General features: G+C 48.7%; 1 protein-coding gene across 2 annotated transcripts in view; it reads left to right on the forward strand.

Moving 5' to 3' along the window:
- PAXX (PAXX non-homologous end joining factor) overlaps positions 1-23,376 on the forward strand; it is a 92,746-nt gene that overhangs the window by 14,908 nt on the left and 54,462 nt on the right. For both annotated transcript variants that reach the window (XM_069241447.1, XM_069241446.1), the window contains exon 2: positions 10,469-10,529. In XM_069241447.1, the coding sequence (XP_069097548.1) occupies positions 10,469-10,529 (61 nt within the window). The remainder of the gene's footprint in view (positions 1-10,468; positions 10,530-23,376) is intronic.

A 23,376-nucleotide genomic window follows, 5' to 3' on the forward strand; every position in this document is an offset into this window, starting at 1 on the left:
AACTCCGACTGGTCGGTGGGCTCTGGACATCGACTCTCCCACCTCAGCGCTGTATACTGCACTGCCAGAGGGATCGCCGAACTGTTATTAGAGAATTGCTGTTTCCGGTGCTCGGTACTTGTGTAAGAGGTTTATCGCCTTCCAGTGCCATCCGCACTCCGCACTCTAGGCCTCCAAGAACCCCTGGGGACACCACACGCCAGGTAGTCAGGACTCTCTCTCTCCTCCCAGTCAGGGTGTGGACCTGTCGAGCCAAGCAGCCTCGCCGTTCGTGGAGGGCGCCTTCAAGCATGCATGACTCCCATCCAGTGTCTGGGGGCCCCTTGCACTCTCCTGTAGGTAGCACTGCGCAACTAGGCGGACCCCTGTAGAAGAGGGCCGTATGCACCGTGCCTCAGTGCAGGCCAGGTTCGCCCTATCAAGCCACCGACTTCGTCCCCCTCGTTCCAGCTCACCTCAGGAGGTCCATGGAGTCAAGCCTCCCCAGAAGTACCCCCCGGCGTTGCCGTGCAGTCTGCGATCAGTCGCCCTCAGAGGGGAGTTGCCAAAGGAGCTCCGGGGGAACCCCGGAATTATCGCCTCTAACCGTGATCCACTGGATCCTTCCCTCGGGTGCGGCCGCCATGTTGTGTGTGCTCCGCAGTCCTCAGCCGAGCACAGTCGCAGTGCTGGGCCCCACTGTTCGTCGGCGCTGGGTCCCCAGGGGGAACCGCCAGGTCCTCTTGTAATTCTTGTCACACAGAGGGGTGAGCTGGATAGGATCAGTGAGTTGCTGTAGTGGATCGTCTGCCGCCGGGAACGCCGGTCAGATCGCGGCCGACATCTTTTTTTTTTTTTTTTTCCGCAGCACTCCGTCGGCCGCAAATTCGGCCCCAAAACTCTCTTCCCTTCGGGATCGGTCCCCTCAAAATGAACCTCGGGACCCCCCCGCACTTTCAGCCAGGCAATGGGGCGGGTTGGGGGTCCACTGCATTTCAGGCTGGACCGGAGTGGGGATCGCTAGCAGGAGCCTCACGGAGAGGCTTCCTCTGCCATCGGCGTCAGGCCACGCCCCCCATCAATATGCCTATGTTGGGGATATTCAGTCCACTCCTATGACTCAGTGATTTGTTTATACCAGTAGCAGAAACCCCCCGATACGGGAAATAAAAAGCCTAGCTGAAGGGATTTTGGACCATCTCCCCTAATGATGACAATGGGAGAGAGGAGAAAAGAAAGGTAGCGACTAGAGAGCAAGGAATTGAAGGCCCATTAAATAGTAACAGGAATACGCTCAGACATAATCGTGTACTTTGAAGGTAACAGATCATTAGTTGCTCCTAAAGTCCTAAACACATAAAACTGTCCTTGCAGATAGACCACAGAATTTAATGAGACAAAAGTGCATGGCTAGGGAAAAACAGAAGAAGAAATTGCACGGAGGGAAGCCTTGCTCACAACTCTATCCTCCCCCCCCCCCCCCCCCCCAACCTAAGGCTACTATGTAAAATATAAACTTAAGAGACATGGCAGCCAATTCACAGTACATAGGCATGAAAGGAAATCACATGAAGTTGGGAACACGGTGGAAAGCTTATTGGCATGGTTCAGTGGAAGTGAGGGAAAGGTAAGATGGGTGGGAGAAATATAAATATATATAATTTAAAAATTTGTTTTTATTTGGTTTTTAGACAAAGTGTAGCATAGTGATACAGTTCATTGACCATATGCCATGCAGGGCAAGGCAATCATGTATATGGCACACCAAGCAGCAGGATACTGATGCGCAGATGACAGCTAGAAAAAAACTATGTTAAACATGTGAACTTATTAAATAGAGCTCAGTTGGGATAAACCCTGCAAACCGGGGGGTAGTGGGGGTGGAGTGGGTGGAAAGGGAGGGCAGGGGTCAGTAGGTAATACATGAGCATCTATGAGGAGGTGAAGAGGGGACCAAGAGCCATCTATAGCTCGCCCCATGCACCACCTCAGCTTTCGGGGTATATCACATGTAAGGCTCAGACATGCTCAGGTGTTGACCCATCCCCAGAGCTGTTGGTGAGGGGTATCCCTGGGTGCGGACTGCGAAGGGCTGTACGCGGGGTGTGTGTCGCCAGGGTGACCTCTGACAATTCATTTAGCATGCTCTCCCAGGTGTCTGAATCCTGTTCGGCATTGTCTGTGCGCATCACACTTCTCCTCTGCTACGCCCCACTTCAGGACATCTGCCATCCACTTGCCTCTCTCTTGGGCCGCAGATTGTGCCCAGTGTATAGCCAACCTACATTTGGCCAAGACCAAATCCAATGAAGCAAATCTGTGGCGGATCGGAGTCCCAGGCGGAGGTGTCGGGAACACTACAAGCAAACAATGTTCTACAGAAGACTCTAATGCCACCTGGATGACTTCCTGCAATGTCCTCAGGACCCCGCTCCCTCCCAGAGTACCACAGTCCATGTCCTATAAAGAAAGGTTGCTGGTGTCACCCCACAGTGAGGACAGGCCACCGAGCGGGTGCTGTCGATCTTATGTAGACGCAGAGGCGTTAAATACACATGGTGTGGGTAGTGGAACTGCATGAGTTTGAATCCTGCATTGCTGGCCACCTTCCTAACTTGGGCAAACGCCCGCTTCCAGGCGCTTCATGAGTGCCTCCACCTATCTATCTTAGACTGTGTGACGAGGAGGACAGTATTGAGGGGGCTTTACCCTGGCCCTGCCCTTCGCTTTCCCCGTACCCCGAGATGCACCGGCGTTTTTTGTACTTTTTTTTGGCAGACTACCTAAGACGCATGTCCCTTTAAAGCCTTTATAGGGATAAAGGAGGTGGAGAGGCGTGGTACGTGTGTGACGCTGATCAGGCCCCTGATGAATGGTGGCCTGAAATAGAAGATGAGACTGACTCGGAAGCGAGGAGTACTGACGAGCACAAGAGAGAGAAGCACCAGAGGAAGACGTGGGTAGAAATAGACCCAGGACAATGCCAACCCGGGCAGGACGACTCAAGTAGCCGCAGCCTTCTGTCTGAGATCTCCAGGGACCTGGACGAGAGGCAACTGAGTAAGCCGGGATGCCACCCATGGGGCGTCAGTTCACTGAAATGCCAGGGGTAGCGGATGTGAGATCACATCCTTTACCTCCGCTTTAACTCACACACACATACTTACACATACATACAAATTCACACTTAAACACACATTCTCTCACATAAACACCCTATCACCTGCATGCATGCACACACCATACATTTGAAAGCATTTTTACTTCCTTCAGTTGCCATGTAAGGGCATATTCCAATTAATTGTACCACATTTTTAGTACACTAATAGTGAATATTTTATTATTCAATATTAGCATAAAAAAATTGACAGAAAACAAAGAGAGCTGCCACTGTGTTCTTGGCACTGAATTTGCCACCTCTGAAGCTTGGGGTCGCAAAGAAAGTGCCAGGGGTCGCAAAGGTCAAGCCAGGAGTCACAACTGCGACCCTTAAATGACATCCATGAAGCCACCGTTTCCTCATTTCGCCCTGCTAGCCCAGGTACGTGGGCGTCGCTGGGACGATTTGGTGGGAGGAAAACGGTTAGCTGCGGGGGCGGTAACGTTCCGGCCGGAGAGGGGGTCACCCGTCTAAACGATGGGTTCCCCGTCTTATGTAGAAGACTGAAATGAGAGTTGCATGCCACATTTGTAAGAAATAGTAGAAAGAAGTGAAAGAACAACAAAATGGTGGCGGGATAGGGCAAATTGGTGATTATATCCCTCACACCCACCCCATATTATAGTGAAGACTAAGGAATATCCATTTACTTTTGACTCTTTCCTCTTCTATCTGAGGGTCGAGCCAACCACAGTGGTCCAGTCCTGCTGATACTAGGAGGAAAACGAAGGCTATTATGACAAAACCAAATGCAGAGGAGGGAAGCACAAGAAATACAGAGATAAATAAAGAGACCAATAAGCAAATAACTAAGGTGTGGAGTATTTAATTTATTAGTCAACATAGCCGTCTGCTAAACCATGTGTCAGACCGTCTTCGTGTCTGTGTGACTATCACTTTTAAGGGCTACATAAAAATGCGATGTCTGGTGGATCAGGGGTCAAGTATCATCTGTAGAGTCTGTGACTCCACTGGCTCGGCGGAAATGGTCAGCCAGATCTCACGGAATGTGCAAGATTCCCTGGCATATTGGAGAAACTGCCACTCAGACGGGCCAAAAATATCTTGCACTGCCGCTATCATGAGGAAATCTTTATGAAATAGGTTGCCCACCTTAGTACAGCTGCCGGTGAACTAATGTGTCAGGTTGATCACCAATTGAATATCGTTCATCGGTTTCAGCCACCGCAAGGGCAGCATCTTGGTGTAGGGGGACCGGGGCAGCACACATGTTACAACTTGCTCCCATGCCACAGTCACCTAGCAATAGAGGGGCAGTCGGCGGGGACGCCCATCCCCAGCACATGATATATTGGAAGGTTCACTCCGTCACTCCATGCGCCCAACAGGGACTTCTTCGCATTGGGGCCATCAACACACAACAGAGTAGCGTATTGAAGCAGGCTGGTGAAACAGTACAATCTGAGGTCCTGTAAACTCAGACCCCAAAGAACCGTATCCAATTTTAGGAGATCCAGCTTGACTCTGCTGTGTTTGCCTGCCCACACCAGGGATGCTAGGAGTTTAAGTGGAGCAAAGGTGGATGGAGGAATTTTATACATGGCATTTTGCAGAACGTACAAGCAACAAGGTAGAAGCACCATTTTACACAGCACGACTCTGCCCATGACTGATAATGGCAGGCGCACCCAGAAATTAATGGAGTTCTCCAGGCTATGAAGAACACTGCCCATTTTAAGGCTGTATCGGATTCCTGGGTCAGTATCTATCTGAACTCCTAGATTTCGAAAGTGATCGGTCGCCCAAAAAAGCCCAGCCACTGGGAATCCTGCAGAGGTCTGCCGTGCCAATTCAGCCATTGGGAATAATACAATCTTTTGTTTATTTACCTGGGGCCCGACACCGCCTCAAGTTCAGACATGATACACAGCAGCTCGCAGACCGACTGTTCGGAGCGGGTGACGTCTGCATAGAGTGAGACGACTTGTGTATTACCCCATACTCCGATCCCCTACCTGGCCCTATCATGGCAGAGGCATATCACCAGTGGCTCCATCTTCAAGGCAAAAAGGAGTGGAGACAAGGGGCACCCCTGCCTGGTACCTCCTTCATTGGAAAAATGCTCTGACACCAGTGGGCCAGTCTGCACCCTGGCCATCGGGCTCTCATAGAGCAGTTTCACCCCGGACAAAAATGTCAGTCTGAGGCCCATTCTCCAAAGGACCTCTCATTCGAGAGTATAGAACGCCTTTTTGATGTCTACGGCGACCACTGCCGCATCCAGGTCACTATTCGCAATTGAATGCAGCATGTGAGAGAATCACCTTTAAGTTCATGTGTGTCCCTCGACCAGGCATAAACCCACATTGGTCGGCATGCACCAGATGAGTGACCACTCCACGCAATCTTGTCACGAGGACCTTTGAAAGAATTTTGACATCGGCTCCCAGCATGGTCAGAGGGCCATAGGAGCTGGTATCCCCAGGGTCCTTGTTTGGCTTGGGAAGTAGAACTATCTGCGCCTCGCACATAGATTGTGGTAACTCTCCGTGCTCTTGCACCTCTAGGAGTACCTCGCGCAGATGGGGAAGGAGCAGCCCCGAATAGGTCTGGTAGAACTCCTGCGCCTTACTTCGGGCCATCCCTCACACTGCCTCTCCTAGCTCCTCCAGTGAGAGGTCGCTCTCTAAATGCCCCGCTTGTTCCCCCGTTAAATGGGGGAATGGCAGGTGGGTCAGGAATACACTTGCTCTCAAAGTGATGCACTCCTTGAGCATCGTAGACAGTTTTAAGATGGTCTCTCAGAAGGAGGATGACCTCGACCTGTGTCCTAGCGAGGTAGCCTTCGTGGTGTCTCAGGAAAAGGATCATTGGGGGCGGCCTCTCCCTCTTGAGCAGTCATGCCATAGGGTCTGTGATTGCCTCTGGGCGTAATCTCCATATGGGCACTGAAGGTCTCCTGCTGCCCACCTCCCAGTCCAGCAGTAGTGGTACATGATCAGAAAGGAATCTGCCCAATATCCGTATATACATCGCTTGAGTGACTATATCTGGCGTAGCTAGGAACCTATTCAAGTGGCTATGTGCGTCATGGGTTGGGGCATAGCATGTATATTCTTTTTTGGCTAGATGCATCAAGCGCCACACATCCAAGAAGCCCAGCATATTCACTACCGCGCGCAGTGCCATCACAATGTGAGACTTTGTGCCTGACCTGTGTGGGCGACGGTCCAGCCCACTGTCCAGTATACAATTGAAATCCATAGCCCAGAAAAGGGAGGTCCCCAAATACGGAAGGATTTTGCGTTCTAGCCCTAAATAAAATGAGCCGTCATCCGCGTTGGGTGCATACACATTTAGAAGGCAAACCTCCCATCCGTTTAGTATACTGCAGAGCAGAATTTATCTACTTTCGATATCCGCCGTAAAACTTTGCATCCTAAATGGAACCCTAGGCGCTACCAATATAGATACACCCCGGGCATAGTTGGAGTACATAGCTGAGTAGAATTACCCCCTCCATTTCCTCTGCACTTTCTGCGCCTCGCTGTCTAGGAGATGCGTTTCTTGCAGACGCGCAATCTATATGCTCTGCCATCGAAGGTATGTATGGACCATATATAGCTTGGTGTAGGAGTTCAGTCCCCACACGTTACAGGCTGCAATTCTATAATTTGTAGCCATTTAACCCTGTGAAGGAACAGCATCCTAGCCTGAACACCCACCCCCCCCGCCACCACCTGTCCACCATTGCATCCCTGCTTCAACAATAAAAAACAATGTGAACTTGAACAACCTACTCCACCCGCAGAGTAAACACTTCTGCACAACTGGTGTATCCCCATATATCCCCAACCCATTAAACCCACATAATCACAAATAAGCTTTGCTAGAACAGTCCGCCATCATGTCTAACCACCACCCGCAGGGAGGACCGGGGAGGTTTGTCTTCTCTTTTTCATCCCCTACCTGACCTGGAGCCACAAGGAGGCCCACACGCAGTCGTCTGAGTCGACGTGGGGATTCTATCATGTCTATGAATCTCTAGCCAATCCCACACCGTCCCTGGGTTGTAAAAAAAAGTGTGAGCGGTCGTCGTGGAGTACCTTCAGTTTCACTGCATAATGGAGCATGTAGTGGAGTCCCATAGTCCTCAGTTTTTGTTTAACGCTCCCAAAAGACTGGCGCAATTGTTGCACTTGTCGGGTATAGTCCATAAAGATACGGATAGCGTGGTTCTCAAATATGGGGTCCCCATCTTGTCGGACCGTGTGAAGAACGGCGTACCTGTCTCTATAGTTGAGAATCTTTGCAATGAGTGTAGGGGGGGCCCTGGTGGAGGCAGAGGCACCAACGCGCCAAGAGTCCTCTCAGCTACTAAACATGTGGACAACTGAGCTGCTGGGATGACTTCAGTAATCCATCGCTCAAGAAAGCATTCAGGGCTTTGGCCCTCAACGCCCTCCGGAAAGCCTGTGAAGTGCAGATTGCAGCGATGTGAACGGCCATCTGCGTCCTCAGTATTGGCCTGCAACGTGCTCCTTCTGGTGGAGAAGGATGCCAATGCAGCACCTCCACGTCAGTCTGGAAACCTTTTGTTCATTATATATGGTGCATTTACCACCTGACAGAGATCTGCGCGTAGGAGGCTCACATCCAGGGAGACCACCTCTATCTTGGCCTGCACAGCTGCACTTGAGGCCTCTATTGTGGCCAGTAGTCGAGCGATAGTCGGGCCGGGTGGACCCTAAGTGACGCCTGGGGGCTCCTGATGCAGATGTGACAATCCCATACTCGAATCAAGGGCTGTGAATTGATCAATCCTTTTTCTGCTGTGCCCCCCTCTGCGATCTTTTCTTCCCCTCACAGTGGGCGGCGGGTGGGAGCAAGAACCAGCAGATATGTGCTCAAGCGTACAATGGAGACCAGGACCTGGGTAGGGCCTGCTTGCACCCTGGGGGCACCAAGTATGCAGCACAGACAGCCCCTCCACTTTGCCAGTCTCCAACAATCAATGGACCTGTAGATGGCAGAATTATCAATTTTCAGAGGCAGCAGCTCCCGCTTGCGCTCCTATTTCAGCACAGCACGAGCAGCTCCACTGGTCTGGGGTGAAAGTCAGGGCCCTTCCCAGTGGGCGAAAGCACAGGGTGCTGTGTGGGCCCCCATGTTGCAGCATCTGTCCAGGGGAAACTCTAGATGGGTATCGTCCGCAGGCAGCAAGCCCACAATAGGGAGGTACAAAGAATAAAGATGTGGAGTACCAATATCTCTCGCCAGCTGACTTATCCTTTCTCTCTTGTTGGTGGCAGTCAGGGGGACAGTGCAGTGGCCTAAGGGCTGCACCGCCAGTTTCATCAAGTTCAAGGAGGACACGCACTAAAGAGCTGCTGCACCACTCACACCCGTGTGTCTAGCTGGGCTGTTAGTACATGGAATACTTAAAATGCAAGGAGGTGGGGAGCCCAAGACCGGGGGAGTCGCAAGAGCCCCCAGCCAGTTGCGAAGATATTGGTCAGGGCGGGGCCCACCACATCCACGAGGCCGCACTGCCGGTCGTGCGGCACCCCTGCGAGAGGCCTCGCGTATCGAGGTGAGTCGGTGCACCGCAACTCGTCCGCCGTGTGGCTTCCAGCAGTCATAAATGTACCTTCGGCTCCCCCGCTGTCACCTCCGTAGCTCTTGTAAGCAGATTTGGGCCGGGTGTGCTCGCTGGCACACCCGGTCTGACGATCCTGTTTCACTCTGGGTGCGGGCCCGGACGCCTCAGCTCATCATTGCAGGTGGAGTGATATGTGGCCCAATCGGCTGTGCAAAATGGCTTCCCAGGCTCCACCACGTGGCACCCGCACCCCAAGGCGATCCTTATGGCTCGACGCATCCGTGGGTACAAGATAGTGTAAAGATATCTGGGCCGGCAGCCCAAAGCTCTCTAGATTGCGGCCGCCGTCTTGCCACGCCCCCCCGGGGTGAGAAAAATAATTAAAGGCAATGGTGTCAAGACACAAACTGATAACAAGATTGCAGAAGAATTTGTGGACCATTATGAGAAGATGTACGAGGCCAAATGAATGAGAGTCACATTCCTGGGAAGCCAACATTTTTATGTATTAGGTGGAGAAGACCGGCATAGCCATGGCAAAGAACTAACACTGGGCGAAGTGTTAGATGCAATAAGACATCTGCAAACTTAGAGACTTCATGGCCCAAATGGTCTCTCAGCAGAAATCTACAAAAAATCTCATCACAGCTAGGTGCACATCTGGGCAATATTCTCCTGGAGATCTTAGACATGAAGGAACTGCTCGAGTCCATAAGGAAGCAATAATTGCAGTGTTACCAAAGGAAAGTAAATCGAGGGATAAATGTTCCTCGTATAAAGCAATATCTTTGCTTAATACTGAGACTAAAATACTGGCAAAGATATTGGCAGCAAGACTACTGGAATGGGTAACAGCTTGTGTCCCAGGCCAATCGTCCAGGCTGAACCTTACATGACTTTATAACTGTCTAGACAAAATATAAAATAAAAATATGTTTGCAATAATGTCGCTCCACGCTGGGAAGGTGTTTGACTCCATAGACTGGGATCATTTAGCACTAGTGCTAAAAGGTCTAGGTTTTGTCCTGACTTGCTGTAAATGGCCACTGTAGGTATATTATTAGTAGGTGGACAAAAGTTCGTTTTTTTTAATTTATTTTTTTAGTTAAATCTCTTTCGTTCTCTTGTGGACATGAGCAGTAGCCGTGCACCTTATGCAAGATAGGGGGATTTTATAGTACTGCTCTAAAGGGGCTGGGTTGGGGGGGGGGGGGGGCTCCTGAGACCCGTAGACAGATTTATTATGGATAAATAGGTTCAGTGATCTATTATTCTTAAAAAAAAAAAAAAAAAAAACTAATGACCGAGTTTTTAATTTAGCACAATGTTTATTAAACAGTTTAAGCTTAACATAAACTTTTACAAATTGTGCATTGTGGGATGATGGAATCCAGACAGATGGAGCGGAAATGTGGGAAGCATAAGAGGAGCATGTGAAGGACAAAACGCCTCCAGTATCAGAACAGGCAATGTCCCGACCTATGGGTCTGGCTTGCATTTAAGTGTAAATTATCGCTCAGATCTGCGCATTAAATACAGGGGCACAACAGTCTGTAGATGTCTGGGGCGGCTCTGGGCGATTGACCAGCCCCACCCCCAAGCTTCATCTCTGAACTGGTGAAGCCCAGCACAAGACCCTTGTGTATGCCCTCTATTCCTCCTGTTGAGATTATAAATGTTCAAATAAGATGTATTGGTGCCTGGACATCCTGATTCCTGTACACATGCAAATAAAAATTATGATAAAATTATTTTTGTTTTCTCAGTGTAACAAATGCCATCGATCTCTGGAGTGCAGAAATTACAAAGGAAGCCTTGGAAGAGCAGGTAGGCATTGAGAACTGACTAAAGATGTGCAAAGGTATTGAATGAATGGTGTTCGTTATGATGGTGAAGAGATGATGTACCCCAAAAACAATATTGTGCAGCGATTTTGGTAACGGGTGAGGCCATTCATGGTAATTTAGATCTGTAAATAAATGTCCTTTTGCTGAATGGCCTTACTGTGTCACAAGCTCATAATTTACAATGTCCCTGTGTATGCTCCAGTGCTTTCAGAGTATCAGTAGCTCTGCCTGCCTTTTCTGATCTTCGTGTGTTTGATGCCCAGTGAATTCAGCAACCAAATGTGTCAATTAGTCCCTTGTCTGAGCTGAAACAAATCTGCTCAGGGTAGAGTGTTCTACCTATTATCCTTTTAAAAGTAGCAACATACACTTTTAAATAAAGGGGAAGCTTGTTTTGTACCTGCAAAAGTTTAATTATTGCATAAAACTCCCTTAGCTACACTGGTGACAAGGCAAAACACAAGAAGAAACTAGTAAAAGTTATTTTTGTTCTTAAGAAAACCCTACCTGTTCTCTGGTGTTGAACAATACAACCAGAGAACTGGTTGCTGTGGTTGTATTTTTCATATTTACCATGTATTGGTGAAAACATGTTTCTGCCTTTTGGGTAGCAAGGTAGCCAACCATATAGCACCATCAGTACCAACATTAAGTTTGTTCCTTCGACTCCTTACTGCTGGACACTTATGGGAAGTGCATTTTGTGTTGCCATTGTTACCCTTGGTTAATATCTGTTCTCTTGTGTTGTCTGCTGTATTAGTAAACATTATTGTGTTGTAGGCTGTGGGACATTCCTGTAAATGGTCGGAGGAGGGTTATGTTCTTGGAATGCTGAGACTGATGGTTATATGGAAGCCGTTGGTTGGGAACCTTGACTTGGCTCTCCCACTTCTGTGCCTAATACTCTGCATCACTATCTTACTTGCTCTCTGTTTTTCGAGTAACAGTGGCAATGAGTTTCAGAGTCCAATGGTTGGGTGTTTGCAGAGCGAGCGAGTGTTGAGGAGCCGGCACGTGAGTGTGGAGTGGTGTTCTGGCGGTTGGTGTACATGTGAGCAGGTGGAGTGCCGTTGGTGTGGGTATAGTGAGGGTTGAGGGAAGGAGCAGGAAGTGCTGTGGAAGGCTCCTTCTGTGTGGTGTAGCACTGCAGCAGCGCAGTGAGTGGCGGCCAGGATAGGGGTTGTGGAGGGATGTAGCAGGGTAGTGGTGGGTAGGTGGAGGACCAGAGTAATGGCACTGGGCACGGTCCAAGCGCAGATGTGATTACCAGCAGCACGGTTGCACTAGTAGGTCCTGATAGGGGGCAGCAGGTGGGGCTTGGACGGGCGCGTAAAGCCGAAGAATGGGAAACGGGCAGGGAGCACAAGGAATGCGTGTAGGACGTAAGGAGCTGCAGAACGAACAGTGGCAAAAACAAACAGCGGCAAATAGACAATTAAGTGATAGAACAAGCCATGGCAGAACAAACAAAAAAATATGGGCGAGAGGAAAAAGAGGAGAAAGACAGGGCCTCTAGGCGCATTAGCTGGGTCCAAAAGAGCCTTGCTTGAGGGAGGTCCAAAAACAGGTAAGTTCTATGGCGTTGGGGCAGTCACATGCTTAACGGCTGAAGTGCTCTGTGACTGCCATTAAATAGGTCCTAAGGGTGCGGGAGGCAGAAAGCGACAGAGTGGGAAATGGGCGAGGAGCAAGAGGGGCGTGTGGAGGAGGCAAGAAATGGGTGAAACGTAAGTGTATCCCAACCCAGCATGTTCCATTCAACTTGTTCTTCCTCATTTTGAGGAAACTGTCTTGTACTTCCCAGATGTAGGTGCGGGGTACACCTGCTTGTAAATTCTGGACTTAATCTGGAACTCGCAATGAGGCTGTTAATAGGCAGAGGCATTATTCGTTGAGGCGGTTTTTTGTTGTTGTATTTTTATTTTTTCAAACTTCCCTTTGAGTCTTGAAAAAACTGTTACGATGTAAAATATTGACATTGCTTTAAGATAGATGCTTTTTATGGGAAACATGTTTTACTAGCATGCCCAGGGGTTTGTGCTAGTTAGTTCATTGCGTTTCAGTGGCTTATGTGCAAATGCATCAATTCCATACATTCTGAAATGAGCTTTTTGCTTCTTCGTGCATCATTAGGAACATTGCTATTTGGAATTGGTTATGGATGAAATCTGTAATTCAGTTCACCATCTGTTGGTGGCAAATCCGATGCTGTCAAAGTACTTGACGCCCACTGGTGACCTTGCACCTTTTAACTTGTATTCTATGAACAGTACAGGGGCAACTTGACCTACCAAAGCTAACATTGCTGGCCTTCCCTATATTACAACTTCGCTTTTCTTGCAAATGTAGCTGTCCTTGTCAGTCACTTGACACCCATTCTAATGCTTATCCTATTACTTGGATAAATGTGGTGCTGTACTTTGTAGCGATTAATATTGCTTTTGTTGTAATGATTGGCATGTCTTGTTTTTTTCTTGTAAGTATCTCAACCTGTTTAGGGTGAAAAGCTACCGGTTTGGTCTCCAGAAGCCATCCTGCTCCTCATTTCCTTGTCTATAGTCCCAGGCCATTTGTTCTGTGTGACTTTATGGATGCTCCCAGTATAGCGCTAGACTTTGCAGGACGTTCGTGGTCTACTTACTGTGATACTCCTTACACTGTGTGTCACCATGCCTGTGGCTAGGGTACGACATGACTAACAGTGTTTTGTGTCTGTGAAGGAAGAAGTGGTTAGAGGCATGAGAGGTTTCGGAGGGGATACCTTGTTTGTATGCCCCAGGTTTGCAGGATGCTTCCTAGATTCAGTGGTAGAACGCATGGTCTCTTATATTTCCTGCATTGCAGACCTGTTCTTCTTTATCACCCTCGCTAGCCATTGTATCTCAGTTGTTATGTGTCTGGAGTTGAGTTCATGTTGCCTTCAAACAAGCTTGAGGGTTTCTTTAGGCACAATCTCCTTTGATCAAGTCAGATCAACCTTTAGTTGGAGGACTGAGACACCTGAGCAAAGAGCTGCAGCCAATTGCATATTTCCCCTAAAGGCCCATTTAGCAAGTGAGATGGGTTCCCTGTTTATGACCTGCATTCTGAGCTTAGATGTTAAAATGAATAAATGCACACATGTAGGCTTACTTTCTCATGGGTGCAGATTTTTCGAATTCACAAACGTTTCCAACAGTACTCGAGGAAATGTGTGTCAGTTGTAGGTTTCCAGGGGTACTTCTGGTAAAGTATTTTCAGCTATTGCATTTAGAAGAAAATCCATCTCTAATTATGCTTAGTGTCGAGTTTTTCAATGTCACTCCACCTCTGTTCCTGTGGTAATAGCCTTCTGCTAATAAAGGGTACTGGTTGGTCTAGGCCCTCCTCATCTCATTCAGCTGTGCTAGAACTGCCCCTATGCCATGCTCTGAAGCATCTGTCTGCAGGATGAATTATTTGGATTAGTCCGGGGCCTTGAGCATGGGTGCCGTGCACATGGCTTCCTTCAGGGAGTCAAAGGCTTTTTGACAAGCCTCTGTCCAATTCACCAACCTTGGTTGCTTTTTGAAAGTTAGTTCTGTTAAGGGGGCCACTATGGTGCCATAACCCTTAACAAACCTACAGTAGTATCCAGTGAGGACCAGAAAGGCTCTCACTTCTGTTTGGGTTCTAGGTGGTTACTAGGCCGTGATTAACTCAATCTTGGCCTGTAGGGGCTGCACCTTGCCACCACCTACTAGGTGTCCCAAGTACACCACGGAACCCTGCCCAGTCTGGCACTTACTGGCCTTGATTGTCAGGCCTGCCTGTTGCAGAGTCTGGATCACCACTTGGAGGTGGAGCAAGTGTTCCTCCTATCTGTAACTGTAGATGGCAATGTCATCTACATAAGCTGTGCAGAACGCATCCTTACCAGCCAGGACCCCGCTAACCAACCACTGGAAGGTAGCGGGCAGTTTTCAAACCAAAGGGCATTGCTCTGAATTGGTAATGTCCCTTGGGAGTTGAAAAAGCGGATCTCTCTTTGGCCCCTCAGTCAAGGCGATCTGCCAGTACCCTAATGTGAGATCAAAGTACTGAGGAATTTGGCAGCGCCTTGCTTGTCTACGAGCTCATCAGCTCGGTGGATGGGGCGAGCGTCCGTTTTAGTGACAGAATTGAGACCCCATTAGTCCACGCAGATCTAAGTTCTGGCTTGGCACTGGGTGTGGCAGCCTTGGGTACCAGCACCACAGGGCTGGACAGGACTGCTGGATTTCTCAATTACCCCAGAGCCAGCATCTTGGCAACTTCATCCTTGATGCTGTCCTTCACCCTGTCTAACAACCTGTACAATTTATTCTTTACAGGGGGGCTGTCTCCCGTGTCCGTATCATGGACACCAGGTGTGCGAGACCAGGGGTCTGGGAAAACAGGGAGGAGTACTACTCCGGTAACTGATAGCAGTCCTCTCGCTGGTCCAGTGTCCGGGAGGCAGAGAAATTTACACCCTCCACTGACCCATCACCTTCTTGGGCAGAGAGGGTTGGGGAAGAGGTTCATTCTCCACCTCCACACCCTTCTCTGTCACCAGAAGCATGTTGACTTCAGTCCTCTCAAAATGAGGCTTCAGTCTATTCACATGGAGCACCCTTAGGGGGTTCCCAGGAGCCTGAAGGTCCACTAAGTAAGTGGCCTCCCTTTTACGCTCAAATGGGCTAGTCCAGTGGTCCTAGAGAGCTCTAGGCTCTACTGGCTCCATCACCCAAACTTTGTCCGCAGGCTGAAACTCCACCAGGGTGGTCTTCTGGTCGTACCAGCATTTCATAACCTCTTGACTGGCCTCGAGGTTGCTCTTGGCCTTCTTCCAGAAGTGGTGCATCTAGTTGTTGAGGGCCAGCATGTAGCTGACCACATCCTGGGGGGGGTTTCTTGGGTGCTTTTTCACACCCTTCTTTTACAATGCTTAGGAGTCCCCTGACAGGGTACCCACAGAGAAGCTCAAAGGGACTGAACCCTACTCCATTCTGGAGTACCTCTCTGTAAGTAAAGAGAAGGCATGGCAAGAGGATGTCCCACTTACACCCCATGGCCTCAGGGAGGCCTGTGATCATGCCTTTCAAGCTCTTGTTGAATCTCTCCACAAGACCATTGGATTGAGGGTGATAGGGTGTGGTGAACTTATAGGTCACACCACACACATCCCACATGGACTTCATGTATACAGACCTGAAGTTTGCGCCTCTGTCAGACACAATCTCCTTTGGGAATCCCACACGGGTAAAAATTTCCATCAGAGTTCTGGTCACCACTGGTGCAGTCACCGTCCTCAGAGGGATTGCCTGTAGATAGTAGGTGGCATGGTCCACCAAAACCAGGATAAACCTTTTGCCTAGGGCAGTTTTTGGGTCCAATGGACCAATGAAAGTTGATGCCCACCCTTTCAAAGGGGGTGGCAACTACGGGGAGTGGTATCGGGCGGGCCTTGAGCCTTTTCCCTGTCTTCCCACTGGCCTGGCAGGTAGGACGGGATCTACAGAATGCATCTGAGGCCGTCTGCATTAGGGGCCAGTAGAAGTGGGTGACAAGCATGGCAAAGGTCTTGTCTTGCCAAAAATGTCCTGCCAGGGGAATGTCGTTAGGAAGGCCTGGTAACACTGGGGGACCACCAGCACATGTGCTGCCCCAGCCTCTGGTACCTGAGGCTCACTGTAAAGGAGATCATTCTCCCAATAGATAAGGTGATCACCAGATGCTTCACCTGCTGCTTGGGCTGAGGCCTGTTGCCTCAAGCCCTCAAGAGTGGGACACTCTTTTTGCGCCTTGCAGAATTCTTCCCTGGTTGGCCCACCCCCAACTTGCCAGCCAGCAAGCTCAGGTAGGTCATCTAGGGCAGCAATGATGTCCCCGGTTGGCTCAGGGGCCTCCTCCTCAGGGACTCCGTCAACGACCATGGGAACCTCTGGGACTGTTTTCCCATGTCCCTTGACCATCTTCTTGGCAGCTGTCGGGCCGTTCTTACAGGCTCCGGATGCCCTTGACTCCCCTCCCGGGCAGCCGTGGACCTTATGGTCATGCAGACCCACTCAGGCAATCCTAACATCTCCAAGTGACACCTTAGCGCTACCTCCTTCCAGGTAGTGTGCTCAAGGTCATTGCCTAACAGACAATCTACAGGCATGGCAGGACTCACAGCTACTCTCAGCATACCGGAGACCCCTCCCCCCCCAAAAATCAAAGGGAACCAGAGCTACCGGTAGATGGCCCTCATGATTGTCAGCGATTATGACTTGGTGGAATGTGTTCGGTAGGACCTGCTCTGTTGACACCAGCTGACCCTTGACAGTTGTCATGCTTGCTTCTGTGTCACGCAGAGCCTCCACCTGTTGCCCATTAATGGTGACCCACTGCCTGTACTTGGAAGTATTAGTAGGCATGTGGGCTTTGGGCACCATTTCTGCATTCCCAGGGACACCAGGCTTACCTCTAACCATTCCCCAAAACTAACTGTGACTACCTCATCCCCAAGCTCCACACTAGCCAACCCAGGTCTCTGTCCTCCAGTGGGGGGCTGTGCCCTCTTTGGGCATTTGGATTCGCCTTCAGAGTGATCATACTTAGTGCACTCTATGCATTGGGGTACAAACCTCCTTATCTTACTGTCAAAGAACCTTTTCTTTTTATACTCAGACTGGGACCAGTTACCACTATTCCCTTGAGAATTATTTTGGGGACCTTTTGAGAACTCCTTATTTTTAAGTTTTTCTCCCCACTCTTTCTTCTGTTGAGGACCCTGACCACCTTTTGTGGGTGTCCCTCCCAGATGCCTTTTTTTAGCATCTGGGAGGTCCGTCTCCTCAGCAAATTTCCTGGGATCAGTCCGCTTACTGTCCACTAGGTGCTGCTGCAACTCTGTAAAGCAAATACTGAGCAAATGCTCTCTCAGGATCAACTTACACAAACCCATGTAATCATTTACTTTACTGCCCCGCCCCATCCATTCAGTGCCATACTGGAAAAATCAGTAAAGTCTACCCAGGTTTGGTTGGGGAGCTTGCTATTGTCCCTGAATCTTTGACACTTTTCAGGGGTCAGCTCTTCTCTCCTCTGCCTCTATTTTTAATCCTGCCAACTTAGTTGAAATTCTCTTTTCTCCCTCCTTTCCTCTGCGGTTGGCCCATAATGGAAGACACTGCTTCTAGGTCTCACAGGAGGAACAAAATCAGGGATGTCACCCCCCCACCTCCCCCCCCACTACTGCTGGTAAATCCTCTGGAGAGCCATCCACTTGCTCTCCCAACTCAACATGTTCTTGTGAGTGGGCTTCTGCCCAGGCCCTCTGCACCTTATGGTACTCTTCCTTCTTGGAAGCTCCACGGGTAGGTACCCCTATCCTTTTGGCTGGTTGACAGTATATGTCTCCATCTTGGCTAGGTCAAACTCTCCAGCTCCAGTTGCAGACACAGCCAGAGACATCTTGTGTAGGATTTAGATTAGAAAATGTCAAGCAGGGAAATTTGTACCAAAAAGAAACAAATAAAAAAAATGATCTTTGACTGTGGGTGGTAGTGTACATGTAGCTATTATATGACACTGCACAAACACAAGTCCTATCCTCATTGCTGATCACCAATGTTAGAAATGGGGTTTCTAGTTGGCAGAGGAATATACCATTGTCCAAGTAGAAACCACAATCCTAGTCAGGGTAAGTCACACACACAGTCCAAATTATCCTATGCCCACCCTCTGGCTGAGCAGTCAGGCTTAAGTTAGAAGCTAATGTGTAAAGTATTTGTGCAATAAATCATACAGTAACACAGTGAAAACACCACAAAAATACATCACACAGGTTTAGAAAAAGAGATAGTATTTATCTGAATAAAGGCGCTGTGTTGAATGTCCAATCGGGAAGTCTGGCTGCGTCGTTCTGGTCGACTGTGTGGTGATTCCTCAGTCGCAATGCAGGCTTTGCATCGATTTCGGCAGGCGGTGCGTCGATTTTCGATGCACAAGGAGTTTCCTGAAGAGATAAAGTCTTTTGGGCCCTGAGACTTCAGAAAACTGGAGGCAAGCTCAATCCAAGCCGCTGAAGAGAACTTTTGGGGAAGGCAGAGTCCTTCTCAGCAAAGTCAGAGGCCAGCAGGGCAGAGGTTCTTCTCAACAAAGCAGTTCAGATGAGTCCTTTAGGCAGCCAGGCAGTTCCACTTGACAGAGTGCAGGTGTAGGTCCAGATGTGTCTGAGTTGGTGGGATCAGAGACCCTGTTTATATGCCCAAAAATGCCTTTGAAGTGGGGGACACTTCAAAGAGTGGTTTTGAAGTGCATGTTCCTCTTTTCAGTTCCCCTGTCTGCCATGGACCCAGTAGGGGATTTGGCAGTCCATTGTGTGAGATCGGGCCACTGGCCTTTGAAATGTAAGTGTCAGGCCCTCCACCCTTCCAGCCCAGGAAGATCCATTCAATATGCAGATGATTGCGGGTGTGGCTGAGTGTCCTGTGTTGGTGGTTGTCTGGGTAAAAAACACAAGGAAGCTGTCAACCAGCCCAGATGTTGATTGGAGAGAGGCTGTAAGGCACCAATGTTTTTTAAGTGCAGAGACATGCTCACTTTCTAAAAGTGGCATTTCTAAAATAGTAATAAAAAATCCAGCCTCACCAATAAGCAGGATTTTCTATTACCATTCTGGTCATACTAAATATGATCTGGTTACCCATCTCAGATCAGAATCTACCACTCAAAAAGTATATACGGGCAGTCCTCATGCTAGTCTATGAAAGGAGCAGGCCTCACAATAGTGGAAAACAAATTTAGGAGCTTTTCACTAGAAAGACATATAAAATACATGTGTACACGTTCCATCTTTTACCTGCAAAGTACCCTGCACTATGATTTACCTAGGGCCTACTTTAGGGGTGACTTATATGTAGAAAAGGGGGAGTTTAAGGCTTGGCAAGTACTTTTAAATGCCAAATCGAAGTGGCAGTGAAGCTGCACACACAGGCCTTGCAATGGCAGGCCTGAGACATGGTTAAGGGGCTACTTAAGTGGGTGGCACAATCGGTGCTGCAGGCCTACTAGTAGCAGTTAATTTACAGGCCCTGGGTGCATGTAGTGCACTTTCCTAGGGACTTATAAGTAAATGAAATATGTAAATTGGGGATGAACCAATGTTACTGTGTTAAAGGAAGATAGCATATCCACTTAACCAATGGTTAGCAGTGGTAAAGTGCGCAGAGTCCTAAAGCCAGCAAAAACAGTGTCAGAAAAGTGGAGGGAGGCAGGCAAAAAGTTGGGGGATGACCATGCTAAGGCTGTCTGGTCTAACAGTCCCCTTGAATACCTTGTAGAATTCCAAAGGTAGCCCATCCCATCTGTGATATTGTTAGCTCTAATTCTTCTATGGAGATCTGTTCTTCGAGCTCCTCTGCCTGCTTAGGTGACAATCTCTGCAAGTTTGCTTCTCCTTCAGAGGGCTGTGTTGTTGCATTGTCCGCTGTTTCATATGGTATATAAATTTGCTCATAGTATTCTGTGAAGGTTTTGTTCTTCTCCAGCCGGCATGGTTACTTTGTGTCCTTCAGTGTGTTTTATGAAAGTGATCGCCACATGCAGCGTCTTAGCCTTTCGCAGGATTACCTATGTGTATGTCTTTTTTTTTATATTTTTTTTTTAGGTTGAGCCATAAAAGGCGGGATATGGGCCTCATATTCCAGGACTTCCAGCTTGTTTTTTCATCAGAAGGGCTGCAGTGTTTATTCTGCTAACATACGTCTGAAAGCTGTGACCTCTAACAACGCTGGCTGCCATCACCATGTTGGCAGTTTGGCCAGCCTCTTGCCCCAATACAAGGACATGACTAGAAGGCTGTGGTCCGACCACGGTTTCACAAGATACTTCTCCCTGTGAATCTCATTTCTTAGCTGTGTTTTTACCAAGAACATATCAATTTGAATGTTCAAAGTGTGTAGTTGAGAGTAGTAGGAGTCTTTTCTACTTGGCGTGTTAATTGATCTCCATGTGTCCAACATTTCCGCCCCCTTAGTCATTCCATCCTTTTCTGGGACAGTTTTCTACCTGTTGCACTCACCCAGTACTTGTATATGAGCCCTTTCAATATCTACCTACATTTATAATGTTGTTTAGTCACTCTCTATCATGTATGGGCCCCATGGGTGTCTTGCTGTTTTGAGATTTGTTTTAGAAGTTGGGTTTGCTCGATGTTGGTATATACACCCATTATATGCAGTAGCTTGCCATGTAACCTCTGCCCTCCCAAACATGCCCATGTGTCTGTCCTTGTCGACTTTTGATCACCTACATTACACATGATCCATGGCTGTACCAATGTGATGAAACCCTTAACGTAAACTAGATGACTTGTATCGTGGAGCTGGGCCCTCCACACACGATGCAGTTTCACCTCTTTCCCTTCGTAAGATTAGCTTCTTGGAGTTTTTCAACATTTATACCACTGCTTTTCAGGTATGTGTGTATTTGGTGTCTCTTTCAGGTGTCCCAGGCCATTGACATTACATATTTTTTATAAATCTTTTTATTAAGCAACATAAACAGCTATTGCACAATGTGGCATATGGCAATAAAGAACACAGCATACGTCTACGACTCAGAGACAAATTATAGTGGTTGTCAATCCATCAGAGGAGTAGCGTTGCGATCAGAAACCACTCAGGCGAAATATTCTAATAGAGCCAGTCTGTAGTGATGTGCTCCCTTACAGAGAATCACTCCTTACTGCTATAGGTATCCCACCCTCCCAAGATTTTATCCCACGTTTTCGGGCATCCCCTACTCTGGTATATTACTTTTTCCGCGCCCCAGCACCAATCCACGTCTGACTGCCGTTCCTGTACGCTGGGTGGTGACTCAGCACATGCATTGTTGCGCGTGGCCACTATTGCCGCCACGGCCAACCACAGTTCCTGATGCTTTGTCCAGGACTCCTCCCCTATTATGTTGAGAAGAAACCACTTGGGATCCAGAGGGACCACCCTCCCAAGCACCTGGGCTGCCACCCATGAGACCCTCCACCAGTAAGCCTGTATCACAGGGCATGTCCATGCCCACACCGCCTCAAACACTGCGGGGTCTGTGCCCCACCCATCTTGCACAGCACTACCTTGGAGTAATGCACCCTGTGTAGAATTTGCAACTGGATCAGCCTGAACTGGGCTCTAAGCGCCACTACCCTGGGACTTTGCCTCACCTCCGCCCAATCTTCATCATCCAGTGCTCCCAAGTCTACTTCCCATATAGTGGGCAGGGATATCATTGGGTCTGGGGAGTTGTTCATCAATTTTCTATACATCATAGATATGGCCTTGACTTCCAATGGTTCCGCCAGGAGGCGGTCTTCTTGGGGGGCTGATTCTGGCAATTGCTCACCTTCCGAGACATGTGGGCAAAGTATGCTGCAGCTGCAGGTACCTGTATCGCTCAGTGTTCGCCAAAGCATATTCTTGCTGGAGGACTTCAAACGTCACTGGTGCCTGGCCCCTTCAGATATCGCCAAGGTGGTCTAATCCCAGTAAAGACCATCTGCGAAACCCGCCCAGTACCCTGAGATCCCCCGTAAATCACTGCACCACAATGGGCTTCGGGCAGTCAAAGTAGATCCCCAACCCAAAAAATGAGTGGCGTCGTTCTATGCTCTCACTACCGTTCCTGTGTGTACTGGCAATGTCTTCAAGCTTGCACGGGTATATAAGGCGGATTTGTATCCCTCCCCGCCCATCGCATCTCTGTCTACACAGATCGGGGGGTCCCCCTGATCAGCAAAGACCCAGTCGGCCATTGACATTATAAGTGATAAATATATGATTCATTTCCCATAGTATTAGTATAGAGCTATATGTGTGATATGCATTACAGCCTGCGGTCTGTGTACTCAACTTTCTGTTGCTGCCCTCTACCCCTGAACGAATCTGCTAATACCAAGGACTGCCTGCTGACATTGCTTCCATCCTCAGACCAACATTATTGCAGAAGGTACTACTGTTGATTACCCGAATCATTGCTCCGTCCTAAACAACAACTGCCCACCCGCACGAGGGCCAGGTTTTCAAACTACCATGCAATCACATAACACCACAACCAACCATGTAGCTAAGGAACATAAAAACTATTCAAAACTGGTTATTCGCTACATGGGGTGAACAAGTTTATGGACTCAATTGCATGCCATGGCTTTCGCGGCCATTTGACCAACCCAGAGTACCTTTGTATTTAATGCAACCCCTTACTGCTCATGTGCTCTTTGTAGTGCCCGCTGTGTTTGTGTTTAGGTTGAGTCTTGAACAGAGCTTCGCCGTGAGATGTGCCCTTTTTACTTTTTAATATTCAAGGTCATTTGCTGTTCTTAGATCATCATGCCTGGTCAGCCTGCTGCTGCTTGATGCTACCTTCTTCTCAGCCCAATCCCATGCTTCGCTTGGCTCAGTTAAGGAGAGTGCCTTCAACTCTTCAGGAAGGAGGAGCATTTACCTTATGTTCATTTTTTGCCGCTCTGCTTTTACTGCTGTCAGTGAATTATGTTGTTGCTGGACAGTTGCAGTATAGTCTGAAAACAGGAAAGCTTTAGAATTGCCAACTTCCGGATCTGAATCTTCGCAAGATAAGTCTTGCGCCCCTCGTATCACTATTGTAGCAAGCCCTGGGGGCCTGGGAATGGACCCCTGGTCTCCCTCCACAGCAGAGTGGTCGGACAGTCCTTTTTATGCAACATAGTGTTTCAGCCAGCACTGGGATACCCCTCCCGTGTCCTTCATCTCCTTGCCTTTGGGCAGACCACCAATGTTGAAGATGTAGTGAGAGAGCACTCCAGATATGCTTTCATATCCTTCGTCTCC

The sequence above is a fragment of the Pleurodeles waltl genome, chromosome 6, assembly GCF_031143425.1.
Source record: "Pleurodeles waltl isolate 20211129_DDA chromosome 6, aPleWal1.hap1.20221129, whole genome shotgun sequence".
In the NCBI taxonomy this organism is placed as follows: domain Eukaryota; kingdom Metazoa; phylum Chordata; class Amphibia; order Caudata; family Salamandridae; genus Pleurodeles; species Pleurodeles waltl.